The following is a 20577-nucleotide window of genomic DNA, read 5'->3' on the forward strand; positions in this document are numbered from 1 at the left end:
TTTAATTGTCCTTCACCATGTACAATTGGATGTGGCAGAACTGCAGAGCTTAGATCTGAACCAATGTTTGTGGGATTGCTTAGTCCCATCTACTGCATGCTCCTTCCGCTGTTTGGCATGCAGGTAGTCCTGCATTATAGCTTCACCAGGTTGACACCTCATTTTTAGACATGCCTGGTGCAGCTCCTAGCATGTCACCTGCACTCTTCAATGAACCAGGGTTGATCCCCTCACTTAGTGTTAATGGTGGAAAGTGGGATAGGACAGGCAGGAGGTTACCACCTCCAAGATGCATTTCAGCAACTCACCACGGCTCCTTCGCCTATCCTGGTCTAATACAATGTTCATTGAACGGTATTAGAATTTGTCGACATTAATTTCTTTTTTTTTTTTTAAAGTCAGGAGTCATGCAAAATGCTACTGTATCAAAATTCCCTTTCAAGATCCTTGTATCATGTGACGCTAACATGTTCTGTTGAGTAAGTAGTGAAAAAACATGGCAATTTACAAAATCAGTACCACGACCATCAGAAAGCAAGAGAAATGCTAGATTTTCTGTACCTTTCGAATGACAGGATCTTGACAAATCCATTTCACCACTGCATCAAAGATATACCTTTCATTTCCCACATTCAGCTTTTCCAAAGAGATAATTTCTTTCACTTTTTCATGGCCCAGTTCCAGAAACTCCTCTGTGTGGGAGACATCACGGAAATGTGTTTCCAGATACTCGGTGGCTATATAGTACACATGTTGCAAAGAGTAATGCAAAGCAAAGTCACGGATGCCAATACAGTTCTCGGGAGCAATGCAGCTTTCCAAAAATTCACAGCACAGTGCTTTTAAATCAGTGAGGAGGAGAAGATCTGCCGCCTGCACAATATCCTGAATAGTGTCTTCACTCAGCTTAATCTGAAAGAGAAAGTTGCACAGTACATGCAATTCAAGAATTGCATTGATAGAATTTCAATTTTACATTCCTAGAATATACAGTTTATTCTTTACAACCATTGTAAACATTTCTAACCATAATCTTTTTTTTAAATTTAAAAAAATAAATAAATTTAGAGTACCCAATTAATTTTTTCCAATTAAGGGGCAATTTAGCGTGGTCAATCCACCTACCCTGCACATCTTTGGGTTGTGGGGGCGAAACCCATACAAACACGGGGAGAATGTGCAAACTCCACACGGACAGTGACCCAGAGCCGGGATCGAACCTGGGACCTTGGCGCCATGAGGCTGCAGTGCTAACCACTGCGCCACCGTGCTGCCCGGTTTCTAACCATAATCAATATTCACTTGGGCTTCAAGCATTTCTCCTTTCAGAGACTGCTTAAAGTTAACAACTTGCATTTATATTCATGTCTTTGATCCAATAAAATATTCCAAGGTATTTTACAAGAGCGATATATATAAAAATCTGATGCTGAACTGCAGAAGGAAATATCAGGACAGGTAAAATCTAGTCAAACAGGTGGGTTTTATGTACAAGGGAGGCAAAGAGGTTGAGGGGTTTAGGGATGGAATTCTAGAACATAGGACGCAAGTCAACTGAAGGACCAGTGACAATTATGGATCGTACAAGATGCCAGAATTAGAGAGAGAGAGGGGGGGAGGAGAGGGGGGGAGGAGAGGGGGGGGAGGAGAGGGGGGGGAGGAGAGGGGGGGGAGGAGAGGGGGGGGAGGAGAGGGGGGGGGAGGAGAGGGGGGGGAGGAGAGGGGGGGAGGAGAGGGGGGGAGGAGAGGGGGGGGAGGAGAGGGGGGGAGGAGAGGGGGGGAGGAGAGGGGGGGAGGAGAGGGGGGGAGGAGAGGGGGGGAGGAGAGGGGGGGAGGAGAGGGGGGGAGGAGAGGGGGGGAGGAGAGGGGGGGAGGAGAGGGGGGGAGGAGAGGGGGAGGAGGAGAGGGGGAGGAGGAGAGGGGGAGGAGGAGAGGGGGAGGAGGAGAGGGGGGAGGAGGAGAGGGGGGGGGAAGAGGAGAGGGGGGGGAAGAGGAGAGGGGGGGGAAGAGGAGAGGGGGGGGGAAGAGGAGAGGGGGGGGGAAGAGGAGAGGGGGGGAAGAGGAGGGGGGGGAAGAGGAGAGGGGAGAAAGAAGAGAGAGAAAGAAGAGAGAGAAAGAAGAGAGAGAAAGAAGAGAGAGAAAGAAGAGAGAGAAAGAAGAGAGAGAAAGAAGAGAGGCGGAGAAGAGAGGCGGAGAAGAGAGCGGAGAAGAGAGCGGAGAAGAGAGCGGAGAAGAGAGCGGAGAAGAGAGCGGAGAAGAGAGCGGAGAAGAGAGCGGAGAAGAGAGCGGAGAAGAGAGCGGAGAAGAGAGCGGAGAAGAGAGCGGAGAAGAGAGCGGAGAAGAGAGCGGAGAAGAGAGCGGAGAGGGACAGAGAGCGACACTGAAGGGATTTGCAAAGAACGATGAAATGTATGCAGGTCAGCAGGCACGGATGATGGAAGAATGGAAGTTGACGCGAGTAAAAATATGGACAGTAGTGTTTTAATTGACCATAAGTTTGTGCAGGACGGAAGGTGGGAGCTGGGCCAGGAAAACAAGTGTTGCGATTGTGAGGTTTTATTGTGAGGTTTTATAAAAGGTTTTGCACTTGAACTGAGGCAGGTAAGAGTTGGTGACAGAGGTCGAACTAGGAATCATAGTGATGGAGTCAATATGTGAGTGACTTGCCTCAGAGGAAAACCAAATCATTCCAGGATTTCAGCGTTGCTTTTTGAAAATAAAAAGTGGATTCTAAAATGAGCCATTTTGAAAAACTTCAATTTCTTCACACAATAATCACTCATTGGGCACAATCTACCGGCCACATAGCACTCGAACGAGGACACAGAGCGAGGTAGATCCCGGGAAAGGTCTCCTGCAGGCTTCCTGACAGCCTTTATGCCTTGTGGGATATGCCAAAATCCCACGAGGTGTGGCGATCAGAATTGCACACAAACAGCGCGCGCCCAAGTACAGTTTAAACTTCCTCAGGCGAGCTTACCCGATCCTACCGGCCTCCTGGGAACTACCAGCCTCGAGGCTGCAGCCGGGTGCTGTTCAGTACTGATGCACACAAACATGGATCGGGTGGAACGGCACCCGGGGGAAGTCTCCCGGGAGGCCCCCCGAATTTCCAAGGATAGTGCAGATTGGCCCCCTGGCCCTCGCTCAGAAGCATGGGAACCATGGTACTGCCCAGCTTGCACCTGGGCACCTTGGCCCTGGCAATGCCAAGCTGGCAGCACTGTCAGGATAGCAGTGCAAGTGTGCCCTATTACCAGGGTGGCACTGCCAAGGGTAAAGGCCTGAGGGGCCATGCACCACTTGGGTGGGGGTGGGTGGGGTGTAGGGTAGCGCCCATGTGTGTGTGCGTGGGGGGGGGGGGGGGGGGGGGGGGGGTGACATTGCCCATGGGTGGGAGAGTCCCAGGAGCTCACTTGGGTGCCCGATGTTCAACTCCCCAGTGCTGAAAAAAATCTAAGCGTGGACTAAACCGTTGAGTAACTCCCCAGGGCCCCAAAAAGTGACTGTCATCAGATAGCGGTGGGGAACTGGCCGGCAGAGCTGGTGGGAAACTCCCTGAAAACCTACCACAAATGAATTTTGTTAAATTCTGCCCATTATATCAATCTGTAAAGTTTAGTCCAGGGATAGTCAGAAGATTTTAACCACAGGCACCAAAGTAATTTTGTACTCCTATTGCACCTAATGAAAGCCCTTTCTGATTTATTCAGATTTGTTTCCACTCGGTGCACCAAAGGCAACCTCCTTAACTTTAAAGCAGAAACGCACTACAATAGATCATGTTATTGACTTTAGCTGTCGAGGAAATGCATTAAACAACTACAGAACAAAGTGATGGAAGAAACATTACAGATATATTTCCCATTGTTGATACATTACCCTGGCTCCTCAAATTCATTATCCTGTCATCCAAAATAATAAAGTATTTACAACTCTTAGTGTTAAAGTTATGACTGTTTAAAATCAGTTTTTTGTCCCTTCATCAACTTCAGACTGTTCCACCATTTTATTCCCTTCAGGGTTTAGTCAGAGAATCTTTCTTCAAAAATTCCAAACCTAACAATTTACATGGGGAAACAAGGCAGGCTGCCGATTCCTCTGACACTGTACCTGAAGTACGCAGAATTTGAATGTCAGTCTGTCAAATTTGGAAATGCAGTATCTTTTATTAGAATTAAGTGACTTAGCTATTCTCTGAAGCATACTGACCAATGACTAATCAAACCACCGTCGCAACATTACATAAAGTGGGTGTGATGGGCCGAATGGCTTAATTCTGCTCACATGTGAAATGAAAATCGCTTATTATCACAAGTAGGCTTCAAATGAAGTTACTGTGAAAAGCCCCTAGTCGCCACATTCCAGCGCCTGTTCGGGGAGGCTGGTACGGAAATTGAACCGTGCTGCTGGCCTGCCTGGGTCTGCTTTCAAAGCCAGCGATTTAGCCCTGTGCTAAACCAGCTCCTGTCTTATGGCCTTATGGTTTTGGTACACTAATCTGACTTTTAGCTCTGATATTCAATTATAAATTAAAACATCTGTAAATTTAAAATCTAGGGCAAAAAGATTACCCCAAAAGACTGACACGAGATTTAACTGCTTATTCATGTGAACTATTCTATGTCTTTTGCACTTCTCCGAGATTAATATTTTGATGCACAGTTCAAATCTTAAAATATGTACAATCAGAATAACAGTTTAAGTGCGAAAAACAAATTAACATACTTGATCTTTTTTAAAGATTAGTGGCACAAAAATCAAAATATATCCGAATATCATGTTGCTCATCTTCAGTTTGAAACCAAACAGTATGGCCTTCTTTAAAGGGTTCAAAGAACAATGAAGCGGATTACCATCTATTCATTATCAATGAGGAGAAAAATCGAACTCCTCCATGGTTCCTTCAAATTAAAATTATTCTCCATTGGCATCATTTTGCCTTTACTGAAGTAAACATATAACTAAAATATTCCATAATCGAGTACACAAAATGTACAAAGTCAATATAAAAATGAAGAAAGGGTTTTGTACCTGGCCACTAAACATATAATCCAATAATTCCCGCATAACAGCGACAGAAATCCCTTCCAGGGTAATTTTATACACTGAACCATCATCTGTTGGAGCCGTATAATTCAATTTAGTCCTGAAATACAAACATCAGACTGCAATAAATAATTAGAATGGTTACACTTTGCAGCACAGTAAATAAACAGCAATCACAATTCAGCATGCTAGAAGCCAAAATTAAAACACATGTCCTTCATAGCATGATTTCATTTTTGTTGCTAGAGTGCCTGTTCAGAAACAACGAAAATAATAAACTACACTGTTCCATGATGCTAGAAAAGATGTGTAAAAACAATTAAGCTTTTCCAAACTTCAAAATCAATGTCATACAGAAATCAAGTCAGGGAGATTTCGTAATGCTGTGATTAGTCAAATAAATTAACTTTGCACAATGCAAAAAAAATTCCACTGGCTTTATCCATGATCTTTATAGAAAAATGGTGAAGAACTATAGGTATGAAATATATAGCAACAATATTAGCATTATGCAAAGCTGACGGCCAGAACTGTATGGGTAATAGTAATTAGCTCACATTTATTTATCTATTATGCCATATAACCTGTTTTGGTTCTCAACTACTAATGCCTTTCAGTAAAAAAATACAAGGTTTCTAAATGCACCCATTTCTGGTAACTAAGATATAATCTAATTGTCTTTATAATGAAGAAAATTGACAAACCTTTTACAGTTTTATCATCGGGATTAAGACCCATTATAACAATTGCCAGTAGATTGTAGTTTTCTCCCAAACGTTTTACACTCCATCACTCACATATTTCAACACAATTCATTTCAGATGTTAATTTGAAAATTCTTAATTAAAATCAGGGAGTTAGGCAGTCACAGAAAATAATATCCCACGGGCAGCACGGTAGCACAAGTGGTTAGCACTGTGGCTTCACAGCGCCAGGGTCCCAGGTTCGATTCCCTGCTGGGTCACTGTCTGTGCGGAGTCTGCACGTTCTCCCCGTGTGTGCGTGGGTTTCCTCCGGGTGCTCCGGTTTCCTCCCACAGTCCAAAGACGTGCAGGTTAGGTGGATTGGCCATGATAAATTGCCCTTAGTGACCAAAAAAGGTTAGGAGAGGTTATTGGGTTATGGGGATAGGGTGGAAGTGAGGACTTAAGTGGGTCGGTGCAGACTCGATGGGTCGAATGGCCTCCTTCTGCACTGTATGTTCTATGTTCTATGATTGCTAGTGGAAGCAAATCGCTTCTCCAAAAGGCTCTTAAAATCAGAGGATGAGACAACACAGCTTACTCATGCACAAGATCTACTGCTGGTTTCAGAGGAACATTGGCAGAGAGCATTGGAACACATCACTTGCTTGTTCTCCTGGCCAGGTCTGTTGCAGTAAGGTCCAAAGAGCAAATAAAGTTTTTTTAAGGTTGTTTGTTACATTCTGTAATTGAAACACTCAACTCCATTCACAAATAGTAAACAAGCATTATTACAGAGATGTTATATTACAGAGATGCTATACCAGGATCTATCAGCTTTAGAGGTTTTAAGATACAAAACTATTTTATTTAAAATATCTTTTTTATATAAAGTTTAGAGTACCCAATTACTTTTTTCCAATTAAGGGGCAATTTAGCGTGGCCAATCCACCTATCCTGCACATCTTTGGGTTGTGGGGGTGAGACCCATGCCGACAGTGGGAGAATGTGTAAACTCCACACGAACAGTGGCCTGGGGCCGGGATCGAACCCGGGTCCTTAACGTCATAGGCAGCAGTGCTAGCCACTGCACCACCTTTACTTTAGGGGTTTAAGCCCTTTACTTAAAATATCTAAGTTCCGAATACTTAATTTATAACAATGGGTTCCTTAGCTGTGCCTGGTTTAACAAAGATACAAGTATAATTTATTAAACAAGATGCGACATATACATAATAAAAAGCAGTGAAGAAAACATGGAGGTTCTTTTCCCTCAAGGCCCTAGGATTCCTCGAATGCTGCCAGAGGCAATGCCTTTCTTCTTCTGTCTCTGAAGTGACTTAACATTGAACTGTGTCTCAGAAGACTCATACCACAGAAGCCATGGTAAAACTGTGCCAATGAAGATTGATTTTCCAATTTCTATCCTAGTTCTGACTGTTCCTGATCCCTTATTTGGAAATAATTCCGATAACCACAGAAGCCATGATAAAACTGCGCTGAAGAATTTCCAACTTTTAGCCGTAATTCTGCCTGTCCCTCTTCCTTCTTTGGAAACAGTAAGAAGTCTTACAACACCAGGTTAAAGTCCAACAGGTTTGTTTCGATGTCACTAGCTTTCGGAGCGCTGCTCCTTCTTCAGGTGAATGAAGAGGTATGTTCCAGAAACATATATATATATATATATATATATATATAGACAGATTCAACAATGCCAGACAATGCTTGGAATGCGAGCATTAGCAGGTGATTAAATCTTTACAGATCTTCTTTGGAAAGGCGGAGGTCATCTGGGGCAGTTAAGAGCCAACAACATTGCTGTAGGTCTGGAGTCACATGTAGGTCAGACCAGGTAAGGACGGCAAATTTCTTTCCCTAAAGAACATTAGTGAACCAGAAGGGTTTTTACGACCATCGACAATGGTTTCATGGTCATCATTCGACTTTTAATTCCAAATTTTTACTGAATTCAAATTTCACCATCTGGAGTGGCGGGATTTGAACGTAGGTCCCCAGAGCATTACTCTGGGTCTCTGGTTTACTAGTCCAGTGACAATACCACTAGGCCACCGCCTCCCCTAAATGTCCATCTCTTATTCCCTGGGCCCCAGGAAGTATATTCTATTGTGAACAAATAGCTCAGTACCAGGTCCCCTGCTTTTTGTGGAGTACATTAATGATTTGGACCTATGCATAGAGGGAATGATTCAGATGTTTTCAGAAGAACCGGGAGCGCAGGAGGCGAAAGAGGCCGGCATTCTGGCCTTTGCGTCCCTAGTAGCCCGGCGAAGGATCTTGCTAATGTGGAAGGAGGCGAAGCCCCCCAGCCTGGAGGCCTGGATAAACGATATGGCTGGGTTCATAAAGCTGGAGAGGATTAAGTTTGCCTTGAGAGGGTCTGCGCAGGGGTTCTACAGGCGGTGGCAACCGTTCCTAGACTATCTCGCAGAGCATTAGAGGAAGGTCAGTCAGCAGCAACCTTGGGGGGGGGGGGGGGGGGGGGGGGGGGGGGGGGACCGGGGGTGGGGGGGGGGGATGAGGGAGTCCTGGGAGGGGGGGAGGGGGGGGGGGGGAGACCGGGGGTGGGGGGGGGGGATGAGGGAGTCCTGGGAGGGGGGGGAGGGGGAGGGGGGGGGGGGGGGGACTGCCTGGGAGGGTGGATGAGCAAGAGATAACATGAAGGGTTGGGGAGACCGGCACGTACGGGAGAGGGCCAGTGTACAAAGCTGTGTAAAGATATCATTTTGCCATGTATATATCTTGCTCTGCGCGATTTCTTGTTTTTTTGTTACGGGGAGGGTTATTGTTTGTAAGGGAGAAAAATTGCGTTAAAAAACTTTAATAAATATATATTTGTTTAGAAAGATGTTTTCAGATGACAAAAAAATTGGCATGTGGTAAATGGCGAGGAGGATAGCTGGAAGATATCAACAGACTGGTCAGGTTGGAGTTGGAAGCAAAGTGGCAAATGGAATTTAACCCAAAGATGTATGAGGTGATGCATTTAGAGATGTCAAACAAGGAAAAGGATTACACAATAAATGAGAGCAGTAGAGGATTGGATTGGATTTGTTTATTGTCACGTGTACCGAGGTACAGTGAAAAGTATTTTTCTGCGAGCAGCTCAACAGATCATTAGAAGAAAAGGGAATAAAAGAAAATACATAATAGGGCAACACAACATATACAATGTAACTACATAAGCACTGGCATCGGATGAAGCATACAGGGTGTAGTGTTAATGAAGTCAGTCCGTAAGAGGGTCATTTATGAGTCTGGTGACAGTGGGGAAGAAGCTGTTTTTGAGTCTGTTCGTGCGTGTTCTCAGACTTCTGTATCTCCTGCCCGATGGAAGAAGTTGGAAGAGTGAGTAAGCCGGGTGGGAGGGATCTTTGATTATACTTCCCGCTTTCCCCAGGCAGCGGGAGGTGTAGATGGAGTCAATGGATGGGAGGCAGGTTTGTGCAATGGACTGGGCAGTGTTCACGACTCTCTGAAGTTTCTTGCGGTCCTGGGCCGAGCAGTTGCCATACCAGGCTGTGATGCAGCCTGATAGGACGCTTTCTATGGTACATATGTGAAAGTTGGTAAGAGTCAATGTGGACATGCCGAATTTCCTTAGTTTCCTGAGGAAGTATAGGCGCTGTTGTGCTTTCTTGGTGGTAGCGTCGACGTGGGTGGACCAGGACAGATTTTTGGAGATGTGCACCCCTAGGAATTTGAAACTGCTAACCATCTCCACCTCGGCCCCGTTGATGCTGACAGGGGTGTGTACAGTACTTTGCTTCCTGAAGTCAATTACCAGCTCTTTAGTTTTGCTGGCATTGAGGGAGAGATTGTTGTCGCTACACCACTCCACTAGGTTCTCTATCTCCCTCCTGTATTCGGACTCATCGTTATTCGAGATCCGGCCCACTATGGTCGTATCGTCAGCAAACTTGTAGATGGAGTTGGAACCAAGTTTTGCCACGCAGTCGTGTGTGTACAGGGAGTAGAGTAGGGGGCTAAGTACACAGCCTTGCGGGGCGCCGGTGTTGAGGACTATTGTGGAGGAGGTGTTGTTGTTCATTCTTACTGATTGTGAAGTTAAGAGACCTTGCAGTGAATGTCCGCAGATCCCCGAAAGGAGGACAGGTTGGTAGACCGATTGAGACATAGAGAATCCTTTTATTTATTAGGCAAGGCAAAGAAGACCAGGGAGGTTATTCTGGTATCACAAAATATAGTTATGCCACACCTCGAGTACTGTGTGCAGTTCTGGACATATTATAAGATGTAGCTGAATTAGAGAGGGTACAGAGGATATATAGGAGGATGCAGGTAGGACTGGAAAAATTGAGTTCTTGAGGGAAGATTGGATAGGCTGGAGTTGTCCTCCATGGAACGTAGGCGATTGATTTATTGATCGATTTGATTTATTGTCATGTGTACCAAGATACAGTGAATTGTTCTGCTTACAGTCCAGACAGATTGTTCCATACATGAAAAAGCATAGGACACACATAGATACGGCTAAGGGGAGATCTGATTGCGATGTACAGAATTGTGAGGGGCCGGGATAGAGAATGGGAAGGGCCTATTTACCTTAGCAGAGGGATCAGTGACTAGGGGGCACAGATTTAAAGTGACTGATAGAAGAATGAGAGGCGAGGGGGGGAAAATGTCTTTCATCCCAGAGGGTTATGGGTTCTGGAACTCTGGGATTAGGCGAGGTGGCTCATTTGTGGGCTGGTGCAGACATGATGGGCCAAATGACCTCTTCCGGCACTGTAAACATTCCATGATTCTACGGCATATTTTCATAGGTACAGCAGTTGTACACTTAAAGTTGCATTGTTGATCAAAAATACAATCCATGATACAGATACCAAGACAATTAAGAGCAATAATTCCTACCAAAATGTCAGGAAAGGAATTTAAAAAAAAAATACAGGTGGTCTATTCTATGAGAGGATTAATCAATGAAGGCATTTGGTAAAACAAATCTTATTAAAACACATGGCTCTGTTTGAAGATGAGGTGTCATTTAAGTTCAAGCTGCCGAGTTCAAATCTTTAGTTTATTTCTCCAAGGCGGAGAAAGAAGCTCTCTATTGTACAGCGTAATTAAAACAAATATAATTCCTTGAACGTAGGCTTTTCAGTATTTTAAATGTAATTAAGTCATCAACACGAGCTCCTTGCAAACAGCTGTCATTCTGTTCATAACCTGCCTCAACTGTAAATTGTCTAACTCACAGAAATTCAAACTGAACTATTTAAAAGGTGGTCAAGATAAAATCCTTAAATTGGAAGTAGTGAATAATTGGCTCAGAAGCCATGTGGAAAATAGTCAATAATTGTAATAATAGATGATTGTGAATCAGATCATATGAATATTCTTTGTGGAGTCTCACAGTGGCTTTGGGCCCAAAATTGTTAATTTTAAACATTAATGACAGTTGTAAGGTAACAAAAGGTGATTACAATTTGTTTTATTTGCAGAAAGCACCAATATTTTTTGTTCTGGTGGAATCTCCAACAGCTTATTGAAATTATTAGTGTCGGGCAGCACGGTGGCACAGTGGTTAGCACTGCTGCCTCACGGCTCCGAGGTCCCAGGTTCGATCCCGGCTCTGGGCCACTGTCCGTGTGGAGTTTGCTCATTCTCCCCGTGTGGGGGTTTCGCCCCACACCCCAAAAGATGTGCAGGTTAGGTGGATTGGCCACGCTAAATTGCCCCTTAATTGGAAAACATTAATTGGCCACTCTTAAATTTTTTGGGGGAAAAAATTGTCAGTGTCAAATTGGATAAATTGAAGATGTGGCTTGCCATAAATAGAAGATCACCGGATCTGTGTAACTAAGATTGTTACTTGGCAATGGCAAATTCCCAGGTTAGTATAAAACATAATGTCAATGTTGAAAGAGTGTATATCAATAATAGACTATAAATTTTGTTGGAAACCACAAATGCATTAAATTAAGACAAAGCACAGTGGCACAATTTGAATTGGGGACATTAAATTTAAAAAAAAGACAAAACTATCAATGAGTTTTTTCCCAATTATGGGGCAATGTAGTGTGGCCAATCCACCTACTCTGCACATCTTTTTGAGTTGTGAGGTGAGACCCACGCAGACACGGGGAGAATGTGTAAACTCCACATGGACAGCGACCCGGGGCCGGGATTGAACCCGGGTCCTCGGTGCCATGAGGCAGCAGTGCTAACCACTGCGCCACCGTGCTGCCCTGGTATTTATTTTATGTACTGCACAATGTAGTATAATATTTTGTTAGAACTGTAATAAACACTTCAAAACAAACAAACCAGTACAGAAGCCTAAAAATGAGTATTAGGAAAATCTTTTAGATCTACAGCTGACTGTGTTACAAATTCTTTGATTCAATTTCATCGGTCTGTCCCCTGAGCAAATCCTGAGCCTGCTACCATTCGAAGGCTACCTTCACTGGTCAATATTTTGAGGTATAATTGTGTGACCTAGGGATCAAATCATTTAAAACTTGTGGTACGCTGGATATTATACAGGAACACAAGAAATAGGAGGAGTAGACTACACATCAAGCCTGCTCTGTTATTCAATACGATCATGGCTGATAGTGAGCTTCAGCTCCATTTTCCCATTCACTCTTCATATCCTCGAATTCCCTAACAGACCAAAGATCTGTCTGCCCAGCTTAAAATCTACTCGGGTTTGGAGCCCGCAACCTTATGGGGTAGTCAATTCCAAACATTCAGCACCGTTTGAGTGAAGTCATTTTTCATCTCAGTCCCAAATGATTGGCCCTTCATCCAGAGACTGTGCTTCCATGTTTTAGATTGCCCAACCAGTAGAAAGAAACTGTCAGCATCTACCCGTCAAGCCCCTTCAAAGGTTTGTAGGTTTCAATGAGATCACCTCTCATTATTCCAAACTTCAGAGAATATAAAACTTAATTTACTTAACCTCTGATTATCGGACAACCTCCGCATCCCAGGGACCAATTTAGTGAACCTTCACTGTAACACCGCCACTGCTAGTGTATAGTTTCTTAATGTGCAGGGTAAAACTGCACACAATATTCTGGGTGTGGTCTCACCAAAGCCCTGTACAATTATTGCAGGACTTCATTATCTTGTAATCCAATTCTTTTGCAATAAAGGGCAACATCTTTCCTTCACTGCTGCCGAATCAAAATCCTGGAACTCCCTCAAGGGCCGAGAGTGATCCTGCACCATATGAGCTGCAACGGTTCAAGAAGGTGGCTCACCACTAACTTCTCAAAGGAATTCGGGATCGTCCACAAATGTTGGCCTGGCCAATGATGCCCAGATCCCATCAACAAATGAAACAAGACATACAATTTGTCTTCCTAATTGCTTGCTGCACCTACATGCCAACTTCCTGCGTTCTTTGTACGAGCACTTCAAAGTCTCTTTGAACATTCAAACTTACAAGTATCACACCTTTTAAAAAATATTCAGATTTTCTAATCTTACGACCAAAGTAAATGACATCACACTTCCCCACATTATACTTTATCTGCCCATTCATTTAATATATCTTTATCTCTTTGCAGCCTCACTTGTGTCCTCCCCACAGCTTTACCTTCCCAGATAGCTTAGTATAATCAGCAAACTTTGATACATTACACTGTCTCTTCATCTTTCTGGAAATCTCCACAGCGGAGTGAGATGTAGAAAGACATCCTGCGACATATCTTCCCTATAGCAAAATCGGGTACTTTGTGGTAATAGTATTGGAATTTTTATAGATTAAATATCTATATGGACTGTTGCCTAAAGGGGTGTTTGTTGGCAAGTCTTAGCAAGTAGAAATATTTGGAGGGAATGTTCTGCAAGACTACTTTTAACTGTGCAAATGTAGTCTTGTGTTTTTTGTTATTAATGAAGTTTTAATTTTCCATTTAAAATCTCCAAAAGTGTCATTGGAATTTGTGACTCCTGACTTTTCGCAGTAAGATTGCCAAATTCCCCTTTGGAATTTGGTTAGCACGGCAATCGCCACCTGCCAGATCATAACAAATTGCACACATGCTCTGCATGGATTTCTTTCCAGCACTGCAGATTGATGAACATTTTTATTGAGAGGAGGCCAATCATAAGCCAAAAGCTATATAGTTTTACATGTAATATATGAATAACAGAATTTTAAAAGTTAATCCGATAGGAATGGCACAACACGCCTCAGGACACAGGCGCCAATAAGAAACGTTACAGTACACATTACGAGATAAGTACAGCCACGTCCATGAAACTATTCAGCTTTAAACTTACAAAAGAGTGATAATTCCAACTTAATTCAAAAAGTCATTTCAGACCCTTCCTTAGCTTTCTGTGCCCACGGATTGACCAGCTGAGCTTCTGACAATCCAAGTGGGAGCTTTCCTGATGGGGGAGCACCACAACCCTCACCCCACCCTTCCCATCCACATTTCTACCCAGAATGAAGCCATTCTAATCCACCCCATTATATATGACATTATGTATGTCATAGAAATGTCTTAAACTGCAGAGTCAGGCAAGCTTATGAGATACGAGGAAGAAAAAAACCTCTCCAGCTGTTTCATCTGGATCTAACTCCAGAAGCATGAATACTGTAACCCGAATCTATCTTACTGGCAATATTGTAATAAAACTTCATCTAAAATCTCTCCGAAACCCAACGCCTCCAAGTGCAACACAATGTGACAGTACACAGTTCTACAAAAGCAAAAGCTGGCAGTTAGCAAGGTGCCTTCATTAAAAGAATCCCATCCCCTCAATACTGGCATCCGCAACCAAATGGCTCAAGGATAATAACCTCTGACCTATCCGGCGATAAGAAAAGGACATTAAAAACATATTAAATTACAAGGTCAAAACCAAAAGGACCAAGTAAAGTTACCTTTTTTTTTTTTGCACAAGATATCAACTGCATGAACTGAAATAACAGTCGATCTTGTGTAAAGCTCCACCCCTAACATTTGGCCAAAACTATAATAATAATCTAATAATCTTTATTATTGTCACAAGTAGGCTTATAGTAACACTGCAACGAAGTTACTGTGAAAATCCCCTAGTCGCCACACTCTCGCACCTGTTCGGGTACACAGAAGGAGAATTCAGGATGTCCAATTCACCTAACAAGCACGTCTTTCGGGACTTGTGGCAGGAAACAGGAGTACGGAGAGGAAACCCACACAGACACGGGGGGAGAATGTACAGACTCCGCACTGACAGTGACCCAAGCAGGAGTCGAACCTGGAACCCTGGTGCTGTGAAGCAACAGTGCCAACCACTGTGCTACCGTGCCGCCCCCAAAAGATCCAAATTCCTTGCATTTGCCATCCAATCGCTACTAAAATCAAACTCTCCCTAAGGGCCCATAAAGGGAAGCAAGAGAGCAAAGAAAGGGAGCGACTGTTGAGAGAACTTCGGAGGGTAGACAGGCAATATGCAGAGGCTCCGGAGGAGGGACTGTACAGGGAAAGACAAAGGCTACATATGGAATTTGACCTGCTGACCACAGGCAAGGCAGAAGCACAGTGGAGGAGGGCACAGGGAGTACAGTATGAGTATGGAGAGAAGGCGAGCCGGTTACTGGCCCAACAACCGAGGAAGAGGGGCGCGGCAAGGGAGATAGGTGGGGTGAGGGATGAGGAAGGTGAGATGGAACGGGGAGCGGAGAGGGTGAACGGGGTGTTTAAGGCATTCTACGAGAGGCTGTATAAGGCTCAGCCCCCGGAAGTGAAGGAGGGAATGATGCATTTCCTAGATCGGCTCCGAAGGTGGAGGAGCAGGAGAGGGCAGGACTGGGAGCACAGATTGAGGTGGAGGAGGTGGTAAAGGGGATTGGGAGCATGCAGGCGGGGAAGGCCCCGGGACCGGATGGGTTCCCGGTGGAATTTTATAGGAAATACATGGACCTACTGGCCCCGCTTTTGACGAGAACCTTTAATGAGGCCAGGGAAAGGGGGAAGTTGCCCCCGACTATGTCGGAGGCGACGATATCGTTACTCTTAAAGAAGGAAAAAGACCCGCTGCAGTGCGGGTATTACAGGCCTATTTCCCTCCTGAACATTGAGGCCAAGCTCCTGGCCAAGGTGATGGCGACAAGGATAGAGGATTGTGTCCCGGGGGCGGTCCACGAGGATCAAACTGGGTTCGTTAAGGGGAGACAGCTGAACACGAATATACGGAGGCTGCTAGGGGTGATGATGATGCCCCCGCCGGAGGGGGAGGCGGAGATAGTGGTGGCGATGGACGCTGAGAAAGCATTCGACAGAGTGGAGTGGGACTACCTATGGGAAGTGTTGAAGAGATTTGGTTTTGGAGAGGGGTTTATTGGATGGGTACGGCTGCTATATAGGGCCCCGGTGGCGAGTGTGATCACAAACAGGCAGAGGTCCGACTACTTCCGTCTTTATAGTGGGACAAGACAGGGGTGTCCCCTGTCTCCGTTACTGTTTGCATTGGCAATTGAGTCGCTGGCCATAGCACTGAGGGGCTCTAGGAAGTGGAGGGGAGTACTCAGGGGAGGAGAAGAACACCGGGTATCATTGTATGCAGATGATCTATTGCTGTATGTTGCGGACCCAGTGGAGGGGATGCCTGAGATAATGTGGACACTCAGGGAGTTTGGGGAATTTTCGGGGTACAAATTGAATATGGGGAAGAGTGAGTTGTTTGTGGTGCATCCGGGGGAGCAGAGCAGGGGAATAGATGATTTACCGCTGAGGAGGGTAACAAGAGATTTCCGGTACTTAGGGATCCAGATAGCCAGGAACTGGGGAACCCTACATAGGCTTAATTTAACACGATTGGTGGAACAGATGGAGAAGGATTTTAAGAGATGGGACATGGTGTCCCTGTCACTGGTGGGCAGGGTGCAGGCGGTCAAAATGGTAGTCCTCCCGAGATTTCTTTTTGTGTTCCAGTGCCTCCCGGTGATGGTTACGAGGGCTTTTTTCAAAAAAATTGAGAAGAGTGTAATGAGCTTTGTGTGGGCTGGGAAGACCCCGAGAGTGGGGAGGTTTTTTTTGCAGCGTAGCAGGGCTAGGGGGGGGGACTGGCACTGCCGAGCTTAAGTGATTATTATTGGGCCGCCAATATCTCAATGGTGTGTAAGTGGATGGGAGAAGGGGAGGGAGCGGCGTGGAAGAGACTGGAAATGGCGTCCTGTAAAGGAACCAGCCTACAAGCATTGGCGACGGCGCCGTTGCCGTTCTCCCCGAAGAAATACACCACAAGTCCAGTGGTGGCGGTAACGCTGAAAATCTGGGGGCAGTGGAGACGGCATAAGGGAATGACGGGAGCCTCGGTGCGGTCCCCGATAAGGAATAATCATAGGTTTGTCCCGGGGAGAATAGATGGGGGATTTAGAACATGGCAGAGAGCAGGGATTGTGCAACTGAGGGATCTGTTCCTAGACGGGACGTTTGCGAGTCTGGGAGCGCTGACGGAAAAATACGGGTTGCCCCAGGGGAATGCAATTGAGGGCTTTTGTGAGGCAACAGGTGAGGGAATTTCCGCAGCTCCCGACGCAGGAGATTCAGGATAGAGTGATTTCGGGGACATGGGTGGGGGATGGTAGGGTGTCAGATATATACAGGGAAGTGAGAGACGAGGGGGAGATCATGGTGGATGAGCTGAAGGGAAAATGGGAAGAGCTGGGGGAAGAGATCGATGAGGGGCTGTGGGCAGATGCCCTACGCAGGGTAAACTCTTCATCCTCGTGTGCCAGGCTTAGCCTGATACAATTCAAGGTCTTGCACAGGGCGCACATGACCGGAGCAAGGCTCAGTAAATTTTTCGGGGTAGAGGATAGGTGCGGGAGATGCGCGAGAAGCCCAGCGAACCACACCCACATGTTTTGGTCATGCTCGGCACTGCATGGGTTCTGGGTGGGGGTGGCAAATGTGCTTTCGAAGGTGGTGGGGGTCCGGGTCGAGCCAAGCTGGGGGTTGGCTATATTTGGGGTTGGCTATATTTGGGGTTGCAGAAGAGCCGGGAGTGCAGGAGGCGCGAGAGGCTGATGTTTTGGCCTTTGCGTCCCTAGTAGCCCGGCGAAGGATATTGTTAATGTGGAAGGAAGCTAAACCCCTGGGCGTGGAGGCCTGGATAAATGACATGGCAGGGTTTATAAAACTGGAACGGATAAAGTTCGCACTAAGAGGTTCGGCTCAAGGGTTCACCAGGCGGTGGCAACCGTTCATTGACTATCTCGCAGAACGATAAAGGAACTGGGAAAGTAGCAGCAGCAACCCAGGGGGGGGGGGGGGGGTCCTCAGGGGTGTTTTTGTATGGATATTTTTACTTGGATATGTATATTGGCTTGTTTGACTTTATTATTTGGGAGAGTTAATATTTTGTTATGGCAGTTGCCATTTAGTTTATATATTATTTATTTATTTGTTAAAAACGGTCACTATTATTTATATTGTTTTATTGTTGTAAAAGGGAAAAAAAAATTGTACTGTTTTGTTTGGCCAAAAAAAAAAATTTGAATAAAATATATATATATTTTTTAATTTAAAAAAAATCAAACTCTCCCTGGTGCAAACTACTCATTAATAGACTCACATGTGACTTCAAGCCCACAGCACTGTGGCTGATTCTTAAATGCTCTCTGAAACGGCCTAGCAAACTGCTCAGTTGCATCCAACTTCTAAAAGAAAACAAAGAGGAATGAAACCAGACAGATCTAGGCACCATAAAAGACAACAGCAAACCCAGCATCATCAATACTGCAAATTTGTCCTTACTAAAAACATCTGGGGGCTGTGCCAAAATTGGTAAAGCTATCTCACAGACTAGTTAAGCAACAGCTGACATTGCCACACTCACAGAATCATATCTTCCAGATAATGTCCCAGACATTCCTGGATATGTCCAGTCTCACCGGCAGGACCGACACAGCAGAGATGGCAGGACAATGGTATACAGTCAGCAGGGAGTTACCCTACGAGTCCTCAACATTGATTCTGGATTCCATGAAGTTTCATGGCACCAGGTCAAACATGGGGAAGGAAACCTCCTCCTGATTATCATGTAACATGCCTCCCCCCCCGCCCCCCCAATCAGCTGATGAATCAGTACTCCTCCATGTTGAACACCACTTGGAGGAAGCACGGAGGGTGGCAAGAGCACAGAATGCACTCCAGGTGGGGGACTTTCATGACTATCCAATCGGATCATCATCAAAAGTGGCTCAGTAATATCACCACAGACTGAGTTGGCTGGGTCTGAAAAGACATAGATGCCAGACTCAGTCTGCGGCAGATAGTGAGGGAACAAAGAGGGAAACATATACTGGACCTCATCCTCACCTGTTGTAGAAGCATCTATACAAAGTTGCCATTAGGGCAGCATGGTGGCACAGTGGTCAGCACTGCTGCCTCAAGGCATTGAGGACACGGGTTCGATCCTGGCCCTGGTCAGTGTGCAAATTCCACACGGACATTCTCCCTGGGTCTGTGTGGGTCTCATCCCCACAACCCAAAGATGTGTAGGGCAGATGGATTGGCGACACTAAATTGCCCCTTAATTGGAATTTACATTTTTTTTTTTAATAAAGTCACCATAGTCGAAATGACCATAGGCTGCTTGCCCCTTGGCGGACAGCAGACTAGAGGTATTTTAACCGGAGGTTCACCAAACCTCAGGCACGGGGCAAGGTAGAGAAGGTAGGGCCTTCATGAATAACGTTAGCCGCTACGGAAATGAACACGCGCTGCTGGCCTTGCTCTGCATCACAAACTCGCTGTCCATCCAACGGAGCTAAACCATGACAGTATCGGTAGAGGCGACCACCTGAGACAAAGTGTGGAGACAAAGTCCCGTCTTCACAATGAGGGTATCCTCCATCATGTTGCGTGGCACTGCCACTGTGCTAAATGGGACAGATTGTGAACTGATTTAGCAACTCAAGACTGGGCATCCATGAGGCGCCATGGGCCATCAGTAGAAGCCCGGCATTTCTCCAATTCTATCATTACCACCAAGCCGGGGATCAACTCTGCCTCAATGAAGGGTGCAGAAGGGCATGCCAGGGGTATATCTAAAAATGAGGCGTCAACATGGTGAAGCTACAACACAGGACTACTTGTGTGCCAAACAGCATTAGCAGCAATAGCCAGAGCTAAGCAATTCCACAACCAATGGATCAGATCTAAGCTCTGCAGTTCTGCCACATCCACTCATGAATGGTGGTAGACAATTAAGCAACTCACTGGGGGCCTGTTCCTGTCCTGTACTTTTCTTTGTTCTTTTAGGATGGGAATAGAAGGATACGGACCCCGGAAGTGCAGAAGATTTTAGTTTAGACAGCAGCATGGTCGGCACAGGCTTGGAGGGCCGAACGGCCTGTTCCTGTGCTGTATTTTTCTTTGTTGTGTGTAACTCACTGGAGGCGGCGGCTCCAAAAGGTATCCCCATCCTTAAGCAATTCCACAACCAATGGATCAGATCAAAGCTCTGCAGTTCTGCCACATCCACTCATGAATGGTGGTAGACAATTAAACAACTCACCGGAGGCGGCGGCTCCAAAAATATCCCCATCTTCAATGATGGAAGAGCCCAGCACATTAGTGCAAAAAAGGCAGCTAAAAAAGGCAGCTAAGTATTCGCAACAATCTTCAGCAAGTGCCAAGTAGATGATCCATCTCGGCCTCCGCCCAAGGTCCCCAGCATCTCCGATGCCAGTTTTCAGCTAACTCGATTCACTTCGTGATATTAAGAAATGGCTGAAGACACTGGATACTGCAAAGGTTATGGGCCCCAATGATATTTCAGCAACAGTATTGAAGACTTTTGCTCCAGAACTTGCCACCCCCCATCCAAGCTGTTCCAGTGACAACTGCAA

The 20577-nt window shown here is 45.5% G+C and overlaps 1 protein-coding gene across 2 annotated transcripts in view; it reads right to left on the bottom strand.

The window, feature by feature from the left end:
- The window catches only part of gan (gigaxonin), a 121933-nt gene that overhangs the window by 86639 nt on the left and 14717 nt on the right, over positions 1-20577 (bottom strand). For both annotated transcript variants that reach the window (XM_072517930.1, XM_072517929.1), the window contains exons 2-3: positions 5035-5149; positions 562-912 (exon numbers count right to left, since the gene is read on the bottom strand). In XM_072517930.1, the coding sequence (XP_072374031.1) occupies positions 562-912; positions 5035-5149 (466 nt within the window). The remainder of the gene's footprint in view (positions 1-561; positions 913-5034; positions 5150-20577) is intronic.

The sequence above is a fragment of the Scyliorhinus torazame genome, chromosome 10 (assembly GCF_047496885.1).
Source record: "Scyliorhinus torazame isolate Kashiwa2021f chromosome 10, sScyTor2.1, whole genome shotgun sequence".
In the NCBI taxonomy this organism is placed as follows: Eukaryota; Metazoa; Chordata; class Chondrichthyes; order Carcharhiniformes; family Scyliorhinidae; genus Scyliorhinus; species Scyliorhinus torazame.